General features: G+C 44.4%; 1 protein-coding gene across 1 annotated transcript; it reads left to right on the top strand.

Annotated features, from left to right (window-relative positions):
• The first annotated feature begins 362 nt into the window (after positions 1–362).
• DDX18 (DEAD-box helicase 18) lies at positions 363–15,846 on the top strand. Its single transcript, XM_049889191.1, has 14 exons — positions 363–548; positions 2,093–2,377; positions 4,612–4,755; positions 5,395–5,530; positions 5,864–5,964; positions 6,101–6,300; positions 6,391–6,505; positions 8,746–8,885; positions 9,322–9,483; positions 9,753–9,905; positions 10,614–10,727; positions 12,248–12,304; positions 12,673–12,850; positions 14,059–15,846. Exons 1-14 carry the CDS (start codon positions 464–466, stop codon positions 14,199–14,201), a joined length of 2,013 nt encoding a protein of 670 aa, XP_049745148.1. The 5' UTR covers positions 363–463; the 3' UTR covers positions 14,202–15,846.
• The last annotated feature ends 3,183 nt before the right edge of the window (positions 15,847–19,029 follow it).

The raw sequence follows: 19,029 nt of genomic DNA, 5'->3' as shown, positions 1-19,029 counted from the left end.
TGGGTGTATTTCTGACTGAGCATGGTCAAACTTGAGTTTGGAAACACTGATATATGAAATTTAGTTTTATTCAACTTCCCAAATAGTCCAGAATTCAAAGAGATTAAGAACATAAAAGTGCAGAATCCCTAAGGCTCTCCCCTTGGCCTTGTCTACTCAGCTCCCTCTAGGGGAAGCTCATACTCCCAAAACGCCCAATCCCTGTGTATGAACCAGCTCCTTCTCCATGCAACCCGGTGCGTGCCAGGCCTCCGCTCCCCTAGAGGGCGCAACACAGAATCTGATCACCAAGTGTACCGTCGCGCATGCGCCCCGGAAGCATTTCCTCTCAGGGCTGCAGCGTTTCTCAGGACGTATTTCCGGTTGTCGGAGGAGCGCACGTGCGGCCCGGAAGAAGTAACGTCAGCCAGGAGCGGTGAGGTGCCGGGCTTCGGACCGGCGGTGAAGGCGTTCTTCCGACATCATGTCTCACCTACCGATGAAGCTCCTGCGCAAGAAGATCGAGAAGCGGAACCTGAAGTTGCGGCAGCGAAACCTAAAGCTCCGAGGTGAGATGTGCGGGGCGTCCCCGCGGCTGCGGTTACTGAACGGCCCACGCGTGAGCCGTGGCGCGAGTGCGTAGCCGAGCGGCGCGGTCGTGCTGTTAAAAGCCGGTGCGTCTTTGGTGGGGCGCGAGCAGGCTCCCCCAGAACACGTGCGGTTGTTGCGCGTGGCAAGTCAGCGCGGGACAGCGGTCAGTCGCCTTCCGTGCCGATGGCGACTGGCTGCTTGGCCCCAGAGCTGCCGCTGACCAGAGCCTCTGTTTCTCCTCACAGAGTTAGAAATAGGAAGCCTCTGAGTGTTCTCCCGGGCCCCCGGCAGCGCCTCCCAGCCGGACCGGGGTTTTCATTCCCACCCTCCCGACAGAACTCCCTGGCCACCTTCAGGTCCCACCTCACCCCCACCGTGCCGCCGTGTCGAGCCAGACACGTGGGATCTTCTCATCCCCACACACCTTCCTTCCGCATTGTCAGTTTCATTTCTGTGTCTCTTCCAAAATCCCCGTGTCGCTCTTCGCAGAGCTTTCTTTCCCCTCTCTTCCTCCACCCTACCTCTCGACTTTTGCAGCACTTCGGATTTTCACCTCTAAAAAGTTTTCTGTGCACGTCGAACGCAGTCTCTCGCTTCCAACCGTAGGTTATAAAGTCCTGAACCGCTTCTACGCGTTTGTGTCCTGCACAGAGGCTTAAGTGAAAAGGATTTACGTGGTTGTCATTTGTAGCCCTAACTTCCTGACATCAGGCCAGCGATCTTGAAGTAATTGTATTAGCCTTTTGGGTTCTGGATAAGATGAAAACCTACCAGGGCAGTGTTGAAAGCATAATGCCTCACCCCAGTACGTATTCGGAGAAATCCTAGAGGAGGTGACTGGTTTGTGGGTTTAAGGAAATACGTTTTTGAAGTTCCATTATATTTCCAATTTCCTGTTAACGTTATTATTTCTAGGCATAGGTATAGGTGACAGTTTGAGTAAAATGTGTGGATACTTAAATCTTGTTTGTTTTTTGCTATATGTAAACAGGAAAACTATTCTGAGGTGTTTGTATATGGTAAATATTGGGACAAATAAGTGGTTTCGTCAAATCAATTCTCAATTCGCTGCCGTCTAGGGAAGTTGAGTGGAATGTTTGTAGGTTACATTTATATGACAAGCCATAATTACATGCATAAGATGTAAATGTTTTTTCAATACATCTATCATATGTTTATCAAATATATAATAATAAAATGTTTGTATGGTAACTGCTATTGCCTGACCCTGTCTGACCTCACTGAAGTTTTCCTGTCCCAGACTCGACTCCTTGAGGATAGAGATGTGTGCTTTTGAAGAGAAGACCCCAGTGCAGGCTTTCCCCCTTTCCAGCGTTTTTTCTTTAAAAAATACTTACTTTTGTTGTACTAGAACAACCATAAAATTGTCAGCAGTCTTAATAATGTATACGAAGAGGAAGAAAAAGCTAAATAACTTCAGTTCTAAAAGCCATAGAATTTCTTGGTTGAGAGTTCAGTGTTTCTAAGTAAACCTGTCATGATTTTTGTTGTTTTTAAACAGGGGCCTCAGATGTGAGCCTGTCAGAAGCCCAAAATGGTGATGTGTCTGAAGAAACTGTGGAGAGTGGAAAAGATAAAAAATCCCTACAACAGTCTATGAACGTGGGCTTGTCAGGAACCCAAAATGGAGACACACCTAAAGAAACACTGGAAAGTGTGAAAATTAAAAAATCCCCCAAGAAACCTGCCGTTTTAACCAATGGGGAAGCAACAACACAGCCTCCCAATTCAGAATCAAAAAAGAAAAAGAAGAAAAAGAGAAAAATGGGGGATGCTGCTGGGCCTGGTAGGTACTTCGTTGTTTCTGAACGTCGGCCATTCAGTATTTCACGGTTACCACCCCAATTTTTTTCTGTTGTTATTACTGTACGTGTATGTGGAACCTAAGAATCCCCTCCCCTTGCTAGGACACCAGAAATTAGCCTGGTAACCAAAGGCAACATTTTATTGGGGGATAAGAGATTAACTGTTTTTGTTTTAATGTTGAACTGTATGTCATGCTTTTATATTACCTAACAGCCTTGAAGAGAACGCCACACTTAGATAACAATCTCCTTGGAATTCCTGAAAATATTTTGCCTTTCTCTGACCATTTTCTGGGCTTTTTATGATAAACAGCATAGAATAGAAATGTTTTAGGGCATCTGTTTGCTAACAGGATTGTGGAATTACTAATGAAATCCGGGCTCGCAATAGACCCTATCTTCCCAAGCCTGTATATATCAAGGGGTTTTGCATTAATGATTCTTTTCATTTACCTCTTTACCCCATTCCTTCATTTTTTTCTGACAAATTACCACCACCACCACCACCGCTCCCTCCTCAGAAAGGAGACTTAGTGATAATTTAGATGTGTAAAGTGTGTAAAATACCATGGAATGTTAATTTCCAAGTGAGTAAGAGGAGCAGGATAGTGTTGGAGGGGCGGTGCCTTTTATTTATTTATTTTAAAGATGAGTGGATTTGAATAAGCTCAGGTGAAGGAATAGACATGTTAGTTGCCATGAGAACAAACAGAATCAGAGGTAGCCTAGGACAGGGGTCAGCAAACTATCAGGACTCTATCTCTGGCTGCATTCATCACTACAGCAGCAAAGTTGAGTTGGAGACCAAATGGCCTGCAAAGCATAAAATATTTTCTATCTGCCCCCTTACAGAAGAATCTTGCTGACCTCTAGGTTAGAATGTCGTAAACATCTATTTTATCTGAAATAAAGGTTTCATTTAGAAAGGAGCTTTGAGCCTTCCCAGATATGCCTGGCTGTCTTCATGTTGCCAATAAGCTAACCAGTTTGTGTGTTAGGGGAAATTGCTTAAATAAAAGGTGAAAGGAGATCAGGGAAAGCATGCAGGTTAGGAATTCCAGGTTTTATTTAAAGTGAGTGTAAGCCAGTCCTAAAACGATTGATGCATTTAGGGTTCCTCCTCTGCCTATGCCAAAGGCGTAATTTCTACACTGAAGCATTGAGTCACCGGGCTGAGAGATTTAATTCTGGTGGTAAGGTTTAAGAACTGTTCTGCGGAAAAGAGACGTGATGAGACACGAAGACCAGGTCATGGTTCCTGTGGCTTTTGAACATGTGAACCCTACAGAGATGGCCAGTTCCCAGAAGGGAGACAGTAAGGTGCAGGGGAGAGGCCAGCCCTGCGTTCTGGTCTAGGTCAGTTCTGTTGTAACTAGCATCACTTAACTGCCGTACATTTCTGAAAAAGCCCAGCATGTTGGTTAACCTGTTTGACCCAGAATGGAATATTTAAGAAAGTAGTAGGAGGTCAGGCGGGAAAGGTAGTTTAGGATCCCATTGTGGACTGCTGAATGCGAAAGGAAGAAGCTAGGAGGCCTTACCGCTCATCCCCTGGCCACTTCCAACCAAGGAGCATCTCATTTATATCACCTAGCTGGGTCAATGATTTCACCCCTGCTTTATTGTCTGTCTGTTTCTAGTTTCCTGAAAGGCCTTTGGCTTTTCTGTTCTTTTTAGGCCTAAAACCCTTACTGTTTGTTGGGTTTTTTCTTTCATCTTTAAAGCAAAGTAGTATTTATAGAAAATCTATTTTTTAATGAGCACAGGAGGAAAAGTCAGTGCTTATAACGAGTTTTAAAAAACCATTATGTTAATCTGACGTGCTTGTTTTTTGTTTTGGTTTGGTTTTTTCCAAATGAAGTATATGGAATTTGGTATAATTAGTATACTTATAAATTATTGAACTTTTAAGAAAAAATTTGATCACTTAAAGAAAAGGTGTAATATATTTAAGAAGCCTAAAAAATAAATTTTTGTTGGCAGATCTACGTGTACTTATGGTTACTAAGTGTAACCAAATCTTTTTACAAATGAAGCAAGTTTTAGTCTTTTGAAAAAGAGATTCTTCGCAGATTAAAACTGGTATGTTTTGACATTTGAAAAAGAATTTATGACTTTTTGTATCACAAGCCTTTTGTGATCTCCTTTGGTGTTTTGTTTTTGTTTGTTTTGTTTTTTGTTTTTTTTAATTGTGTTTTGTCCCTTGAAACCAAAGACACAAAAAAAGCAAAAACTGAAAACAAAGAGGCATCTGAAGAGGGTGGTGCCAAGGCTCCTGCAGAAACAGAAAGGAGGGTGGAACAGCCCGGTGATAAAGACGATGGCAGCGAAGTGCCCAGCCTGCCCCTGGGACTCACAGGTAACCTCCAGACAGCTTTCAAGGTATATTTTCTTAAAAATGTCAAGCCTCTCTGGATTATAGGGTGTGATGTTTCTGTTTTGACTTTTAGTGGAAAAAAGGTAAATGTGGACATGTTTTTATATCTTCCTGCTTTTTTTTCTTTTTGTGTTCCGCTTTGTGGTGCCTTGGTTCTTCACATTTCTTTATTTTTTTTTCCTTTCTCCACTCCTGATATTTTCATACGCACACAAATAGTTTCTAGGATCCCTGGTTATTTTGGTTTGTCATCTTCTAAAACTCATTCCGTGATGAAATGGGAAAGTCATGGACCTGGAAGCCTGGAGGTTTAATACTGGCTCGGTCAGTTGTGCCTCTTCTCTGCCTGTTTTTCCTTTGTGGCGCTATAGGCTCTGGACTTTAAATCAAACAGCCATCAGCAAGGAAAAACTTTGAAAGATTTTCTTGCTGTTTTTATTATTTTCTTACTATTATCATGTGACTGTGATTGGGGTTTTAGTCTTTTGTGGTAAGAAGCTTGACTGTACCCTGTAATGCTTTCAGTCATCAAAACTGATCGCTTAGGCAACTACAGCGGTGTTAACTTAGATAAATAAATAAATGGAGAAATTTGCTAATGATGAACTGTTTTCTGTTTAGGAGCTTTTGAGGATTCTTCATTCACTTCTCTAACTAATCTTGTCAATGAAAACACTCTGAAGGCGATAAAAGAAATGGGCTTTACGAACATGACTGAAATTCAACATAAAAGTATCAGACCACTTCTGGAAGGCAGGTATGCCAGACATCAGCACTTAGGCATTGGTGTCTCTGTTTTTAGCACGAGTGGATTGAAAAGAAAATACCGGTATGGGCTCGTTCATTTGCATTGTGTGTTGAGTCATGAGTTCACCCTTCATCAAAAGCCTTAAGGAGGAGGGTGTTCATTTCCGTTCCGTTGCACGATTCTTATTGCTGAGGCAGGAACAGTAGCAGTGATAAAGAAGGCAGAGGCTTTGTCTTGTTCATACGGTAGCCTGGGTGCCCAGTACATGGTATATATTCCAGAAATGTGGGTGGAGTGAGCAGACTAAATGTCTTTCTCCTTCTTTCCCTTTTTAATATGTAGGGATCTTCTAGCAGCTGCAAAAACAGGCAGTGGCAAAACCCTCGCATTTCTCATCCCTGCAGTTGAACTCATTGTTAAATTAAAATTCATGCCCAGGAACGGTAAGCTTTCTGTTTCTGTCATCATCTCACTAGAACTTCCTTTTGTGGCTGTTACAGGCTTGTGATGACAGCCAGCTTTGCCGTCTAAATATTTTTTCTTTGCTTTTCATCTACTATTTCATTCTTTGCTTTTTAGGAACAGGAGTCCTTATTCTCTCCCCTACCAGGGAGCTGGCCATGCAGACTTTTGGCGTGCTGAAGGAGCTGATGACGTACCACGTTCACACGTACGGGTTGATCATGGGGGGTAGTAACAGATCTGCTGAAGCACAGAAACTCGCTAATGGGATCAACATCATCGTGGCCACACCAGGCCGCCTCCTGGACCACATGCAGGTACAAAAACACCATTAGGTGCGCCAGTCTCATCTTCTGTGAACATCAATTTAACAACTGACGGTTTTTCGCTCTCCTTTGTCTCCTTAGAATACCCCAGGGTTTATGTATAAAAACCTGCAGTGTCTGGTTATTGATGAGGCTGATCGTATCTTGGATGTTGGATTTGAAGAGGAATTAAAGCAAATTATTAAACTTCTGCCAGGTGAGTAGGTAGCATCTGCATGTGGCTTACAAAGTACTTACTAGAGATGGGCGAGGGTCGTTCCTGTAGGAAAATTATTACATTGATATCAAAATTTTATGATAGCCAGATGAAGCAGTGTGCCAGTCAGCCTTGGAGATTGAAACGCAAGCATCAGACTTCCACAAAAAAAAAAAAAAAAAAACTTGTAGCCGTCAAGTCAGTTCTGACTCATGACAACCCGATGTGTATAGAATAGAACTTTGCTCCAGAGTTTTCAATTGCCAGGCCTTTCTTCCAGGTGCCTTTGGGTGGGTTCAAGCCCCTTCCGGTTAGTAATTGAGCATTTAACCATTTCACTACCCAGAAGTTTAATATTAACTTGATAAGGTGGCTTGGCATTTTAGAGATTTTAATGCAAATTAAACAGTCTTAACATACGTCTCATTATCTTTCTTCCGTCTTAGTTATCATAATGTCATCTGATATCTCCCAGGTAGCCATAGATTTGCTGCTTTCTGTTAACTGAGTTTCCAGGTGTTCTTTACTCATACGTAAAAGTAAACAATTCGTTATTTTTGTTTTTTTAGTCTTGTATCTGGCAAGATAGGTATTTCCGAAGCCAACTGGAAGTCATTCAGTATAACCCTCCAGATGACCCTAGGCTTTTGGATTTTTTACATAGGTGATCATATTATCTACAAATAGACTTTCACTTCGTTCACTTTTTTCCTGCCTGCTTTCACTGGCCAGAATCTCTAATACAGGGTTGATAGAAGTGGCAAGAGTGGACACCTGTGCCTCGTTCCTGATTTTACGTGGGGGAGCATTCAGCCTTTCACCATTAAGTGGTTTTAGTTGCAGGTTTTTCGTGAACATCCCGTTATCAGGTTAGGAAAGTATCTTTTCTGTTCTAGTTTCCAGACAGTTTTTATCAGGAATAATTGTTAGATTTTGTCAGATGTTTTTTCTGTTTATTGAAATGATTAGATGATTTTTCTTTTTTAATTTGCTTGTTAATGTGGTGAATGGTACTGATTTTCAAATTTTAGGTAACTCTGTATTCCTGAATAAACCTCATTTGGCCACGAAGTATCATCCTTTTTATTACTGCTACAATTTTGTTTACAAGCGTTACATCTATATTCATGAGCTTTATTGGTCTGTAGCTCTCCTGTAGTGTCATCAGGTTTTGGTTGTGAGAGTGCCTTAGTTTGCTAGTGCCGCCATAACAGAAATACCACAAGTGGGCAGCTTTAAACGATAGAAGTTTAATTTCTCAGGGCTCAGGAGGCCAGAAGTCTGATTTAGCGTGTGGCTCTAGCGGGGGCTCCATCCTTGTCTAGTTCAGCTTCTGTGGTTGTTGTACGCTGTCAGGTTTTCCAACTCATAGCGACCTATAGGACAGAGGAGGACTGGGCCGTACTACAATTCTGGACATCCCTGGGCGTGTAGATTCCTTCATCTGCCTCCTTCATCTTCAGACGGCGACCCCTGTATGTGCTTGCTCGTGTGTCTGATGCGCTCTTTTTATAACTCAGAAGTGGGCTGGGCTCTCTTTCTCTCTCTTTCAACTCTAGGGAAGATTCTCGTCTTGGCTTCCGTAACCCCGGTGTTCCTCAGGTCCTTGGTGCTCTCCACCTGCTTGTCTCTGTGCTGCTCCTTAAAACTGAGAAGTGACTAGGCTTAGGACACCACTATGCTGGTGTGGTCTCATTAACATAGCAAAGACCCTGTTCCCAAATGGGATTATGTCCACAGATACGGGGTTTAGGATTCCAATAAATAATTTGGGGGGAACAGAATTTAATCCGTTACAGAGGGTAAAGCTGGTTTCAGAGAATGAATGGCAAGTAAATTCTCCTTTTTGATTTTCTGGAGAGTTTGTGTAGAACTGGTAGGATTTCTTCCTTAGATACTAGGAAGAATTCACCAGCGATGCCATTTGGGCCTGCAGTTTTACAAGAAGGTGTTAACTATAATTTTTTTTAATGGATATAAGAGTATTCAAGTTTTCTGTTTTTTTTTTTTCCTTGAATGAACGTGCACAGTGTGTCTTTCAAGGACTTTGCCTGTTTCTTCTAAGTCAAGTGTGTAACAGACATAAAGTCATTGGTGAGACTCCCTTCCTACCTTCACCTGTAGAATCCATGGTGACGTCATGGCACCCAGTCCTGGTGTTTCTGCATAGGGTACTTATGGCTATGGAGAGATAAAGATTTCCTAACAGCTTGGGTTATTTTTGTGTGTATCTGTTTCAGTGCGCAGACAGACCATGCTGTTTTCTGCCACACAAACTCGAAAAGTTGAAGACCTGGCAAGGATTTCTCTGAAAAAGGAGCCCTTGTATGTCGGTGTTGATGATGATAAAGCTCATGCAACAGTGGATGGTCTTGAGCAGGTACTTTTCATCAGTGCCTTGACCTTTAAGGGTCAAATGAGGTGATTCCTTGTAGTTGTTTTGCAGATCATCTAGAAGGCCAGTAGGTTAGCAAGTTTTTAATTCATGTGTAATGAACTTGGGCATCGTGCGACGCTCCAAGTGCGAAGTGCTGTAAACTCGGATTGGATCAGCTCTCTTTTCTCTGTCAAAGTGTTCGGTGTCAGTGACTGTAGCCATTTGACAGTAAACATTAGCCTTATTTTAGAAATCTTAAAAGTCATTGGAGAAATTATTTTGGGAACAGTTTGTTATAATCAAGGCAGCAGTTTGGCTATAGCTAGGAATGGCAGTGTGTGTGCAATACTGTATTTATCTAATTTCTATAAAATTATACTGATTCATGAAGCTGAAAATGTCTGATTAATTTATATCCATTCACCTGATCCTCTTCTAGGGATACGTTGTTTGTGCCTCTGAAAAAAGATTCCTTCTGCTCTTCACATTCCTTAAGAAAAACCGAAAGAAGAAACTAATGGTGTTCTTTTCCTCCTGCAAGTCTGTTAAATACCACTATGAGCTGCTGAACTACATTGATTTGCCTGTCTTGGCCATTCATGTAAGTGGTAACGATGAGTTTTTGTTGTTGTTTAAACAGGTTTTGCTTGTCAGGCTGTATAGATTATGGGGCTGCAGTATTGCTCTCTCCTCTAAACTTGGTTCTCGGCAGTTGGTCAACATTGGGTATTGATCCTGTGTACAGGGAGCTGTGTTGGGCACGGAGGGGACAGGGCCAAAAAGGGGTGAGAGACACCATCCACGTAGGCCAGGGAGTGAACCTGAAATATAACAGGTTAAGCTCTAATGGGTGTTTTTGTCTTATTCCAGGGAAGGCAGAAGCAAAATAAGCGAACAACCACATTCTTTCAATTCTGCAATGCAGATTCAGGGATACTGTTGTGTACAGACGTGGCAGCTCGAGGTCTGGATATTCCTGAAGTTGACTGGATTGTTCAGTATGACCCTCCAGATGACCCCAAGGTAATTGGCATCCTTGGGCCTTTTCTAGAAACGTTCTAAATTAAGGGGTGCACTTTCTGTCTGGGTTCCCTGAGAAATACCACATTTCACATTCAATAGGTTTATCTTTTAGCTGTTCAAGTCATGTTGCACTGCACAGTGCCTCTGTAGTATTCCTCTGGTCTGATAAGTATTTAGGGCTTCACAGGGCCCAGAGGGGTGTGTGCATGGGCATTTGAGAGGTATCAGGGGACTTGAGTTAGAATGTTATTTCCTTGGGGTGACCTGTTAAGAGGAACAGGTGTCAGAAGGAAATTAAAGAGATGGATATGGTCTCGTAGTCGAATAAGTTTTATTAAGACGTGTTTTCAGTAAACAATGGATTTTATTCATTTTTAACTAGCATTTAACCATGGCTGGGGAAGGCATTTGAAAGATGAAGCACACTTAGTACACGATAGTGTTAATGTGACCATCATGTCCAGCCTTCCTTCATCCTTGGTCATTGCGCTGTTGCAACTTCTTTGGGGTGGTGTGTGCCAGAGGAAGTGGTGGAATGGCTTTATGGTGAAGGGTCTGTGTGACACAGCCCTGAGGGGAAATGCACCGTATGGATACAGATGTTGTGACTGTCCTCTGGCCACCGCCTTGTACATCCTGGAAAGGCAAATACGTTGTAAACGGGGTCCTGTGGGAGTCGTCATTAACCAGGTTACCTTTCCGCCACAGGAGTACATTCATCGTGTGGGTAGGACAGCCAGAGGCCTGAATGGGAGAGGGCATGCCTTGCTCATCTTGCGTCCGGAAGAATTGGGTTTCCTTCGTTACTTGAAGCAATCCAAGGTAAAGGTCTTGGCTTGGAAAATCTTAGGTTGGGAACAGAGTCCTCTTGTAGGGGCTGTTTGCCAACGCAGATGGCCTTGAGCACCATTTCTAGATGTGTCAGAAGAGTGAGCTGGTGCAATGCTATTGAAACAGTTCAGCAAGTGAGATGGTACATGGTGCTGGCCCAGGAGGTGTGGACAGAAAGCTGCCCACGTGGTTCGCCCTCCACCTCGGTGCTGCTCAGCAGTACCTCTGTGTCCCCAGTCTCCTCCCACTCCTGCAACCCTGTTTGAAACCTCCACTCCCTTCAGCTCCCCAACACCTGGTCGTCTCTGCTTCTTGCCCCACCCCCACACCCCACTGTTTTCTCGGCACCTCTTCATTCTAGCACCTGTTCCTTCTACCTCACCTGAAGTGGGGTTTCCCGCTCATTGTTGCTTCTCCCTCCTCTGTTCCTTATTCATTGATGTTCATATATTACCAGAGTCTCCCCCTCACAGCTCTTTACCATCTCAGCAGTCTCACGGTGAGAAGGTTAATGTCAACCCTAAATCCACCCCCTGCTCAATCTCTGCCGCCTCTCGTGTTGCTCAGCACCTGGTGCTCATTAAGTTATCACTTCTTCACTCATCTGTGCCCCACAGACAAGCTCTCTGGGGCCAGGGGCCAGAGCCTAGTACAGGGCTCGGCACTTCTCCAGTTTTTGGTAAATGATGACTGATGGCAAACCCTTCCTGTAGAAGTCTGTAGTCAAGGGCAGTGTGGTAGCGCAGCTCTCCTGCTGGCCAGAAGCTTCAGGATGCTTGTCCTAGTTTCCTAGTGTTGCCATAACAGAAATACAAGTGTCTGGCTTTAAAGAACTAGTTTATTTTCTCTCAGTTTAGGAGACTGGAAGTCTGAATTCAGGGCACTGGCTCTAAGGGAAGGCTGTCTGTCAGGGTACTCTGGGGGAAGAGCCTTGTCTCAGTGTCTACAGCCCCAGCGTTCCTGAGTTCCTCGGCCATCTCCATGTGGCATTCCCCCCGCCCCACCCCCAGTGATTAGGTTTAGAGCACCTTCCACACTGTCACAGTGTCATTAACATAACAAAACCTTACTCCCAAAGGCGATTATATCGTCAGTATTATAGGGTCAGGGCTCCAACACATATCTTGGGGGGACGCGATTCAATCCGTAACAATGCTGCATCACTCCAAATAATCAGGATTGTGGAGATTCTTACTGAGCAGACAGTGCTTTACCAGCTTGTTGTCCCTGCCTAGTTCCTCGCCTTCCCTTTCAGGAGGAAAGAAATGCCTGTTCTCTGGCATGATTGGTATGAACCCCCAGAACACTGGGAGATGAGTGAGCGGAGCAGAGTTTAGCGACTCTCCCCAGGCGTTCCACAGGTCTGCTTGTCCTCCTGGCCTTTGGTGTCTATGAGCCGGGTTGAAACCACCACTGCCCAGGCTCCATCATGTCCCCAGCTGTTCCCGTTATCTCAAATTTCAGTGTTGATCTGTCCTGGTTCGCTAATCTTTATACTTTTTGTTTTCTAGGTCCCTTTAAGTGAATTTGAGTTTTCCTGGTCCAAAATTTCTGATATTCAGTCTCAGGTATGCTCTTTTACACTTAGAAGAGGTAACTTAGTCCTGGCACTGCCTTTCTAGTGTTCTGTGGGCCGTCACTGTCCTCCGGGTTGCCCCCTTTCATAGAATGGAGAGTTTGGACTGTGACCTTCATGGTCTCTTGCTGTGCTGGTTTCCTGTGCTCCTGCGCTCACTGCTTTGTTTCAGCCCCTGCCTTCCAAGAATGTTGGCATTGTTCTTACCCAAGCATGGTTTTGCACATGTCCCCAAGCCTGGAGCAAGTACATTCGAAGAAATGTTTGCTGTGGGATGGCTTTGTTCAATGGTGTGTGAAATCTGTATGTTTAGGGCAAATGACAATTTTTTGTTAAAACCAATGTTTCTTTCCATTTCAGCTTGAACAACTGATTGAAAAGAACTACTTCCTTCATAAGTCAGCCCAGGAAGCATATAAGTCATACGTTCGAGCGTATGATTCCCATTCTCTGAAACAAATCTTCAACGTTAATAATTTAAATTTGCCTGAGGTTGCTCTGTCCTTTGGTTTCAAGGTGCCTCCTTTCGTTGATCTGAGTATCCTTTTTTCTGTTATGAATTCATCCAGGAACTAAGGAATAAAAGCTTGACAGAGGTGACTTTGGTCATAGCCCTTGGGTTGGTATTCTGTGGCTGAGGACTGGAAGCTCAGGTGCACACCTGCTAAATGTCTGCTTGTCTTTGTGAGCCCAAAACAGATTAAGTACCAAGGTGGGGTTTATACCTCAGGCCTCAGAAAAAACTAAGGAGTTTGAATGGTGGGTGGTAGGAGCCAGGGGAAGTTGTACTTTCCAGGCAGAAGCACAAAGAAAAGAACCAAACCAGTTGCCCTTGAGTCATTTCCAATGCATGGTGACCCCATGTACTGCAGGGTAGAACTGTGCTCCATAGGGTTTTCCGTTGCAGTTAGGAGTCAAGCATGTAACTGTTTGTGCCACCTGAGACTCCTGGGCTGAAGCAGAGGGGTAAAATAGCAGGGCTACTGTGGTTGCCGAGGCTGCCATACAAGGTATTCGGAGGGCAGGACACTCTAAAGCTGAAGAGAGGAGGGGACCTTTCGGTTCACTTTTGTCCTCTTAGAGCCATTGAAGGGTTTTAGACAAGGAAGAGACAAGATCAAAAGAAAATAGTACGTGAGAGTGGCTCAAGATAAGGGCACCGAGAATGCCTCTAGTCGATTCTGTTGCAGTTTACAATGTGTGTTTTGTTATCGCATCTTTTGCCGAAGAAACTGAACCAGCTAAAGCTAAACGACTAAACACCAGTTAGCGTTCCGGCAGTAATTCCTCAGGGAAGGAGAAGACCAAATCTTGGGTGGCCTGCCTTGTTGTAGGCATTTCATAAACGTCTGCTCACATAAGTAGTATGTTGAGTTATATGTAGGAAAGAAAGCTTCACTTCATTAAATATCCCTGGATCAGTTCCAAACAGACGGGAAAATCATTTGTTTTGATAATAGGGGATATTTCTTAATGTGTTCACAGAGACTCCTGCTAAATTGCCTGTTTGTGTAAGTGATTGTCTTGAATCACATTGTGTGGAGAAAATAAGTACTGTGACTTTTACACTCCTAATTTTAGTCCACAATCGTGGCCGTGGCGGATTTCTGGGTAGTTTGTCACAGAGGCTTGTGTTCGCGCGTTTTCACTGCTAAGGGAGAGCTGTGCTGGAAGGACAACAGTGTACCTGTTTTTTCCTCTGTGGAGATCTCTGTATTGCTTGATTTCCTTATCATTTGCCTTCAGACGTGAACAGCAACGACGGCAAACAGAAAAAGCGAGGAGGAGGCGGAGGATTCGGCTACCAGAAAGCCAGAAAGGTCGAGAAGTCCAGGATCTTTAAAAACATTAGCAAGAAATCACCTGGCGGCAGGCAGTTCTCGCACTGAAGACACCGTCCTTCATCTTCAATAACTTTGTCCCAAAATGAATTTGCTCCCCCTTGCTCTAACAGGGAAATTTTTGTAGCCTTTAGGATTTGGACTCACTGATCACGAAGATAAATTGACGGACTGCAAGCATTGAGGGCTGTTCCAGCAGATCTTTTTTATTTTATTTTATTTTATTTTTTTTTTTTGTAGGGGGTGAGGAGGCTATAAAACAATTTTTGTTGGTTGCCAAAGGACAAAGCAAGGAATTATTTTGGTCTTGTGGTGGTGATTAGATATTTTAAATATTTTCCCTCTCAGATTTATGTCATTGTTTTAGTATAATTCTTTCTGCACCTTTCCTTCCTGGCGTCTGCAGGTTTCTGTGGAACGAATGACCTACACTGACTTGGTGTGAAAGGGAGGTGGCCTAGTGTACCGAGCAGGAGGTGCTGATGGTAGTGCCAGAAGTAGTCCCAGTGTATTTTTTGGACCTTAACAGTCACTCTTGACCCCTCCTGCAAATGCTGTGGTATAAAAGGGAAGAACTTTTGGAAACATCTAGGGAGTACCTTTGGTTAAAAGTGGTGTTCATTTGTATATACTGCTAATATATTTTAAAACATGCGCCTTAGTTTTTTTTTTTTTTTTTTTTAAGATCAAGAAATGGGTTGTCATTGTTATTCAGATAAAGTCCCCTAGCAGTCTTAATACTTGGGGGGTGAGGGAGGGGAATGTGAGATTTAGGAACCTTATTTACACCGGTATAGATGTAGCATTCTGCTGTGTTGCATATTTGGTAACTTAGTAAAGACACAAGGATGGTGACTAACATTCCTCACTCACATCGGCTCATTTCTAGGCGGTATGGATCTTAGCAAACCCTCTCAGTTCTGTGGAGCACCTAGAAGACAGGGCCAACTACCAGTAGACCTAGAACCGCACCGTCAAACAGCCGCTGCTCAGCGTACATTCACGTTAGCGTCTTCGTGAGAAAAAAGCATCTCTCCCTGATCATGGAACAGACGTGCAGTGCAGTGAAAATAAACAGGTCTGCAAAAGTGGCAAAAGCTAGTGGGTTAGTCAGATTTTTGTTCTAGGAGCATTTGATTTCTACTGTGTTTTGTATAGTATATTAACTGTAAAATAGTTCCAGTGACTCAGAGCCAAGGTTGCTGGCGGCATCTCGCTGCATGCTGAGAAATATTCCTGTAGAGGCCCGTTAAGTTTAAGTGCATCAGTGCACTGATGAGGACATCAGATGTGGAGGAGACAGGCTGGGAGCTGCATTCCGGAGGGAAGAGAAGAGGCTGTTCCCCGCTGGGCCCGACTTCTGGACCCTGGCCGGCCTGTCCTGGATTTCAGAATGACTACTGGCTTCCTGCCTTGGCTTCTTGGGGTCCTCATTCTTGGCATTTAGTAACTTGTTTTCCTTTTTTGTTTCAGAAATAATCATGTTTCAAAAAAATAGACAAAAGCAAAGGGAAGAATATTTTATCACTCAACAGATCTAAGCACTTGATATTTTGATACATAACCTAGTTTTTTCTATGCGTTTTCGTACTTTTTTTAAAATCAGAAGTGAAGTCATCTTTTACCCACTCTGTAACCACCTTGTTTCAGAACGTTATATTCCGGTGTCATTAAACAAAATCAGTCTCCTGTTTATTACTGTGCTTTTTTAACTCTTGCTTGGTCTGTCTGGATTTGGGGTCTTAGATACCTGCTTTTCTCAGGCTGCCCGTCCTGTCTGAGCACACTAGTACTCCAATTTGTCTTACTATTGTTGACCCCAATTTTAGAAATTCCAATCTACAGAGGTTTTGTGAGAAAAGTATAAACAAAGTGGAAGAATTGGTCCTACCATGATAACTTGGCTTATTTCAGGTCGCTGCTGTGCGAGTCTAGGGGGCAGGACACCTGGGTGTGAGACTTGGCCAGTCTGGCTGGGGTTCAGATGTCAGAGGCTGGAATCGGACAAGGTCCGGACAAGACTATCTTCAAGGCTCATTGCTCAGGGAGAAGGGCCCCTTAGGTTCCTGGCTGAGAGCCTGGCTGCTGGCTGCTGCGGGAGTCTGGCAGATGTTGGCTTGGTGAGTGGGTGGGATCAGTGGCTTCAGCCAGGAAAGTTAGAAGGCAGCGTGGGTAGGAAGCCAATCGGAAACCTTTGGCACCTCTGGGCTATGAGTGCTAATTTAAGGTTGGCAGTTGGAATCCACCAGGCGCCCTTCGGAACCCCTACGGGCAGTTCTACTCTGTCGTAATTACAGGGTTGCTATGAGTTGGAATCGACGGCATGGGGTTTTGGTATTCCTAAATTTACTTTAGTCTTGGCCAGGTTAACATGAATAAACCTGAATTCAGGATATCTGAAAAGATCTGTTTATTGGTGAATTAGGTCGTGGTTAAAATGTGCTTGGATTCACGTTACAGCTGTGTCACTTGTTTGTAGACCTGTTTGATGTGTAAAATGATGGAAGCAGATTGTGATTGAAGGAGTTAACACACGTAAAGTGCTTGGGACAGCGCAGTGCGTGTTAGCTGTCTTTACTTCTACGTGGGCGGATTATGGAGAAGCTGGTCTGGATGTGTCATTTCGCAGGCAGGAGAAAAGTGGGCCTCAGGGATTACTCGGAGCTTCCTGGAGAAGGGCAGGGCTGAGAGTCGTCAGACCTGTGGAAGGCAGTAGTGACTGGGATCAGGAAGACCTTGGTTTGAATCCTGGCTCCACCACTTCCCAGCTGTAAGGCTTTGAGCAAGTGACTTCCCTCTCTTCCTCAAAGTTTCCTCATCTGTAGAAAGGGAGCAAGTAATGGTATCCACAAGGATTAAATGCACAGAACTGGGAGAGTCAGCCCTTGGGCACTAGAGCTATTGACACTACTGAGAACACCAGAAAAACAGGGCAAGAGGTGAGAAAAAGACTGCTTTTTCACACCCTGTCCCCACCATCAAAAAGTTACGCTTTCAGATGCTTTAGACCAATAAACAAAACCTGTAGCCACCAAGTCCAATTCATGGTGACCCCACATGTTGCAAAGGAGAGCTGAGCTCCATAGGATTTTCTTGGCTGTGATTTTTATGAAAGCAGATTGCCAGGCCTTTTTTGCAGTACCAGTATGTAGAAACCGCCAACCTTTAGGTTAGTGGTGGCACTGGGTGCCATTGAGTTGATTGGACTCAGGGACCTAACAGAACAGAGTAGAACTGCCCCATAGGGTTTCACAGGCTACAGTCTCCAGGAGCAGATGACAGGTGTTCTTTCCCATTAAGCTGCTGGTGGGTTCGAACCATCACCTTTTCAGTTAGCAGCTGAGCCGTCAGGACTCGTTACCAGGTTAGTAGCTGAGTACAAAATAGTTGTGCCACCCAAGAACCTTTTCAGTTAAAAGGAGCTCTTCTCTCTGGAGAAAGCTCGGCTGCCTATCTATGATTCCCGCATCTGCCCAGCAGAGGGCTTTTCAGATGCCCCGAACCCAAGTGCTGCTTCTGTAGATGGGGGCTTGCTGCACTCCCAGAGGCACCTTTCCAGAGGAGCAGCTGGGGAGTCTGGGTTTGTTTTTGTTTTCTTGGTGGAGGAGGGCTGTAAACCAAACCCGTTGCTGCCAAGTCGATTCTAACTCACAGCGACCTTACAGGACAGAGTAGAACTGCCCCATAGGGTTTCCAAGGCTGTAATCTTTACAGAGGCAGACTGCCACATCTTTCTCCTGAGGAGCAGCTGGTGGGTTTGAACCACCGACCTTCCGGTTAGCAGTCAAGCACTTAAGCACTGCACCACCAGAACTACGGAAGAAAGCGCTGCACCACCAGAGCTACGGAAGAGAGCTCCTTGTCTACGAACACTGGCCAGGCTCTGTTGTTAGCAGAACACGCAGTCAGGGAGGCGTTGCGAGGTGAGCCTGAACCCCAGGGGTGGTCAGGCTCCAAGCTAAACACTTTATATCCTTGAACTCCGTTAGGCCCCACAGCAGCCCTGGGAAGGATGGTGGTGTCCCGGTTTTACAGTAGGAAGCAGAAGCTCAGAAGACAGTCAATAATAGTAATAGAATGGCCTGGCCTTCACAGGGGTCTGCTGTTAGCCGGAAGGGAGGGCATTGCCCCACTCCGTGCGGCCTCCAGGGGGCAGTACTGTTTCAGTGGTAGGATTTTCCAGAGATGTGGGTTCCATTCCCAGCCAGTGCACCACTTGTGCCACCATCAGCTGTCTGTCAGCGGAGGCTTATGTGTTGCTATGATGCTGAACAGGCTGAGTCTGTGTTGTTAACTACTTTCCTTTGATTATGATCCTGTGGTTATACAGAATAATATCCTTATTCTTAGGACATGTGTGCTGGGGAATTACAGCTGAAGTTTTTGAACTGAAGCAGAAAAAATAATGTTACCAACTGTTGAATCAAGATTGTGGGAATATGAGTGTTTATAGTACTCTTCTTTCAACTTTTATTTAAAAATTTGCTTAAAAAAAGTTCCATCAAGTTGTATATTCAAAGTACTCTAACAGGGCTCAAGCCACTTTGCTGTTGGGCTCCTTGCCCACCCTAACTAATACATCAGATGTGTGTGTTTCAGAAGAGCAAACCTGGGCATGTTTGACTTTAAGGTGTAAGAGGAGCGTTCTACTCCCTGGGCACCAGGGCTTGGAAGAGACCCAGCTGCACAGGAGCCCAAGTGCAGAGAGCAGGCCATGGTTAGGAGAGGCATACCTGGGAGCTCTTGGGGTCTGTGGTAGGCAGGACCTGTGAATATATTGGCTTTGCAGATGTGATTATATTAAGGCGTTTGAGCTGGGGAGATTCTCCTGGGCTACCCACATAAAAAATGGACCCTATATAATCACAAGAGTCCT

Source organism: Elephas maximus, chromosome 6, assembly GCF_024166365.1.
Source record: "Elephas maximus indicus isolate mEleMax1 chromosome 6, mEleMax1 primary haplotype, whole genome shotgun sequence".
Taxonomy (NCBI): Eukaryota; Metazoa; Chordata; class Mammalia; order Proboscidea; family Elephantidae; genus Elephas; species Elephas maximus.
Note: the sequence above shows the minus strand (reverse complement) of the source record. Positions and strands in the feature narration are given on the sequence as shown.

Bases quoted from the DNA above. Each gene is read 5' to 3' on its own strand.
- DDX18 (XM_049889191.1), top strand. From the start codon at position 464: ATGTCTCACCTACCGATGAAGCTCCTGCGCAAGAAGATCGAGAAGCGG. The intron at 4,756-5,394 runs GTAACCTCCAGA...TTTTCTGTTTAG, and splicing joins CCTGCCCCTGGGACTCACAG to GAGCTTTTGAGGATTCTTCA. The intron at 10,728-12,247 runs GTAAAGGTCTTG...TTTGTTTTCTAG, and splicing joins GTTACTTGAAGCAATCCAAG to GTCCCTTTAAGTGAATTTGA.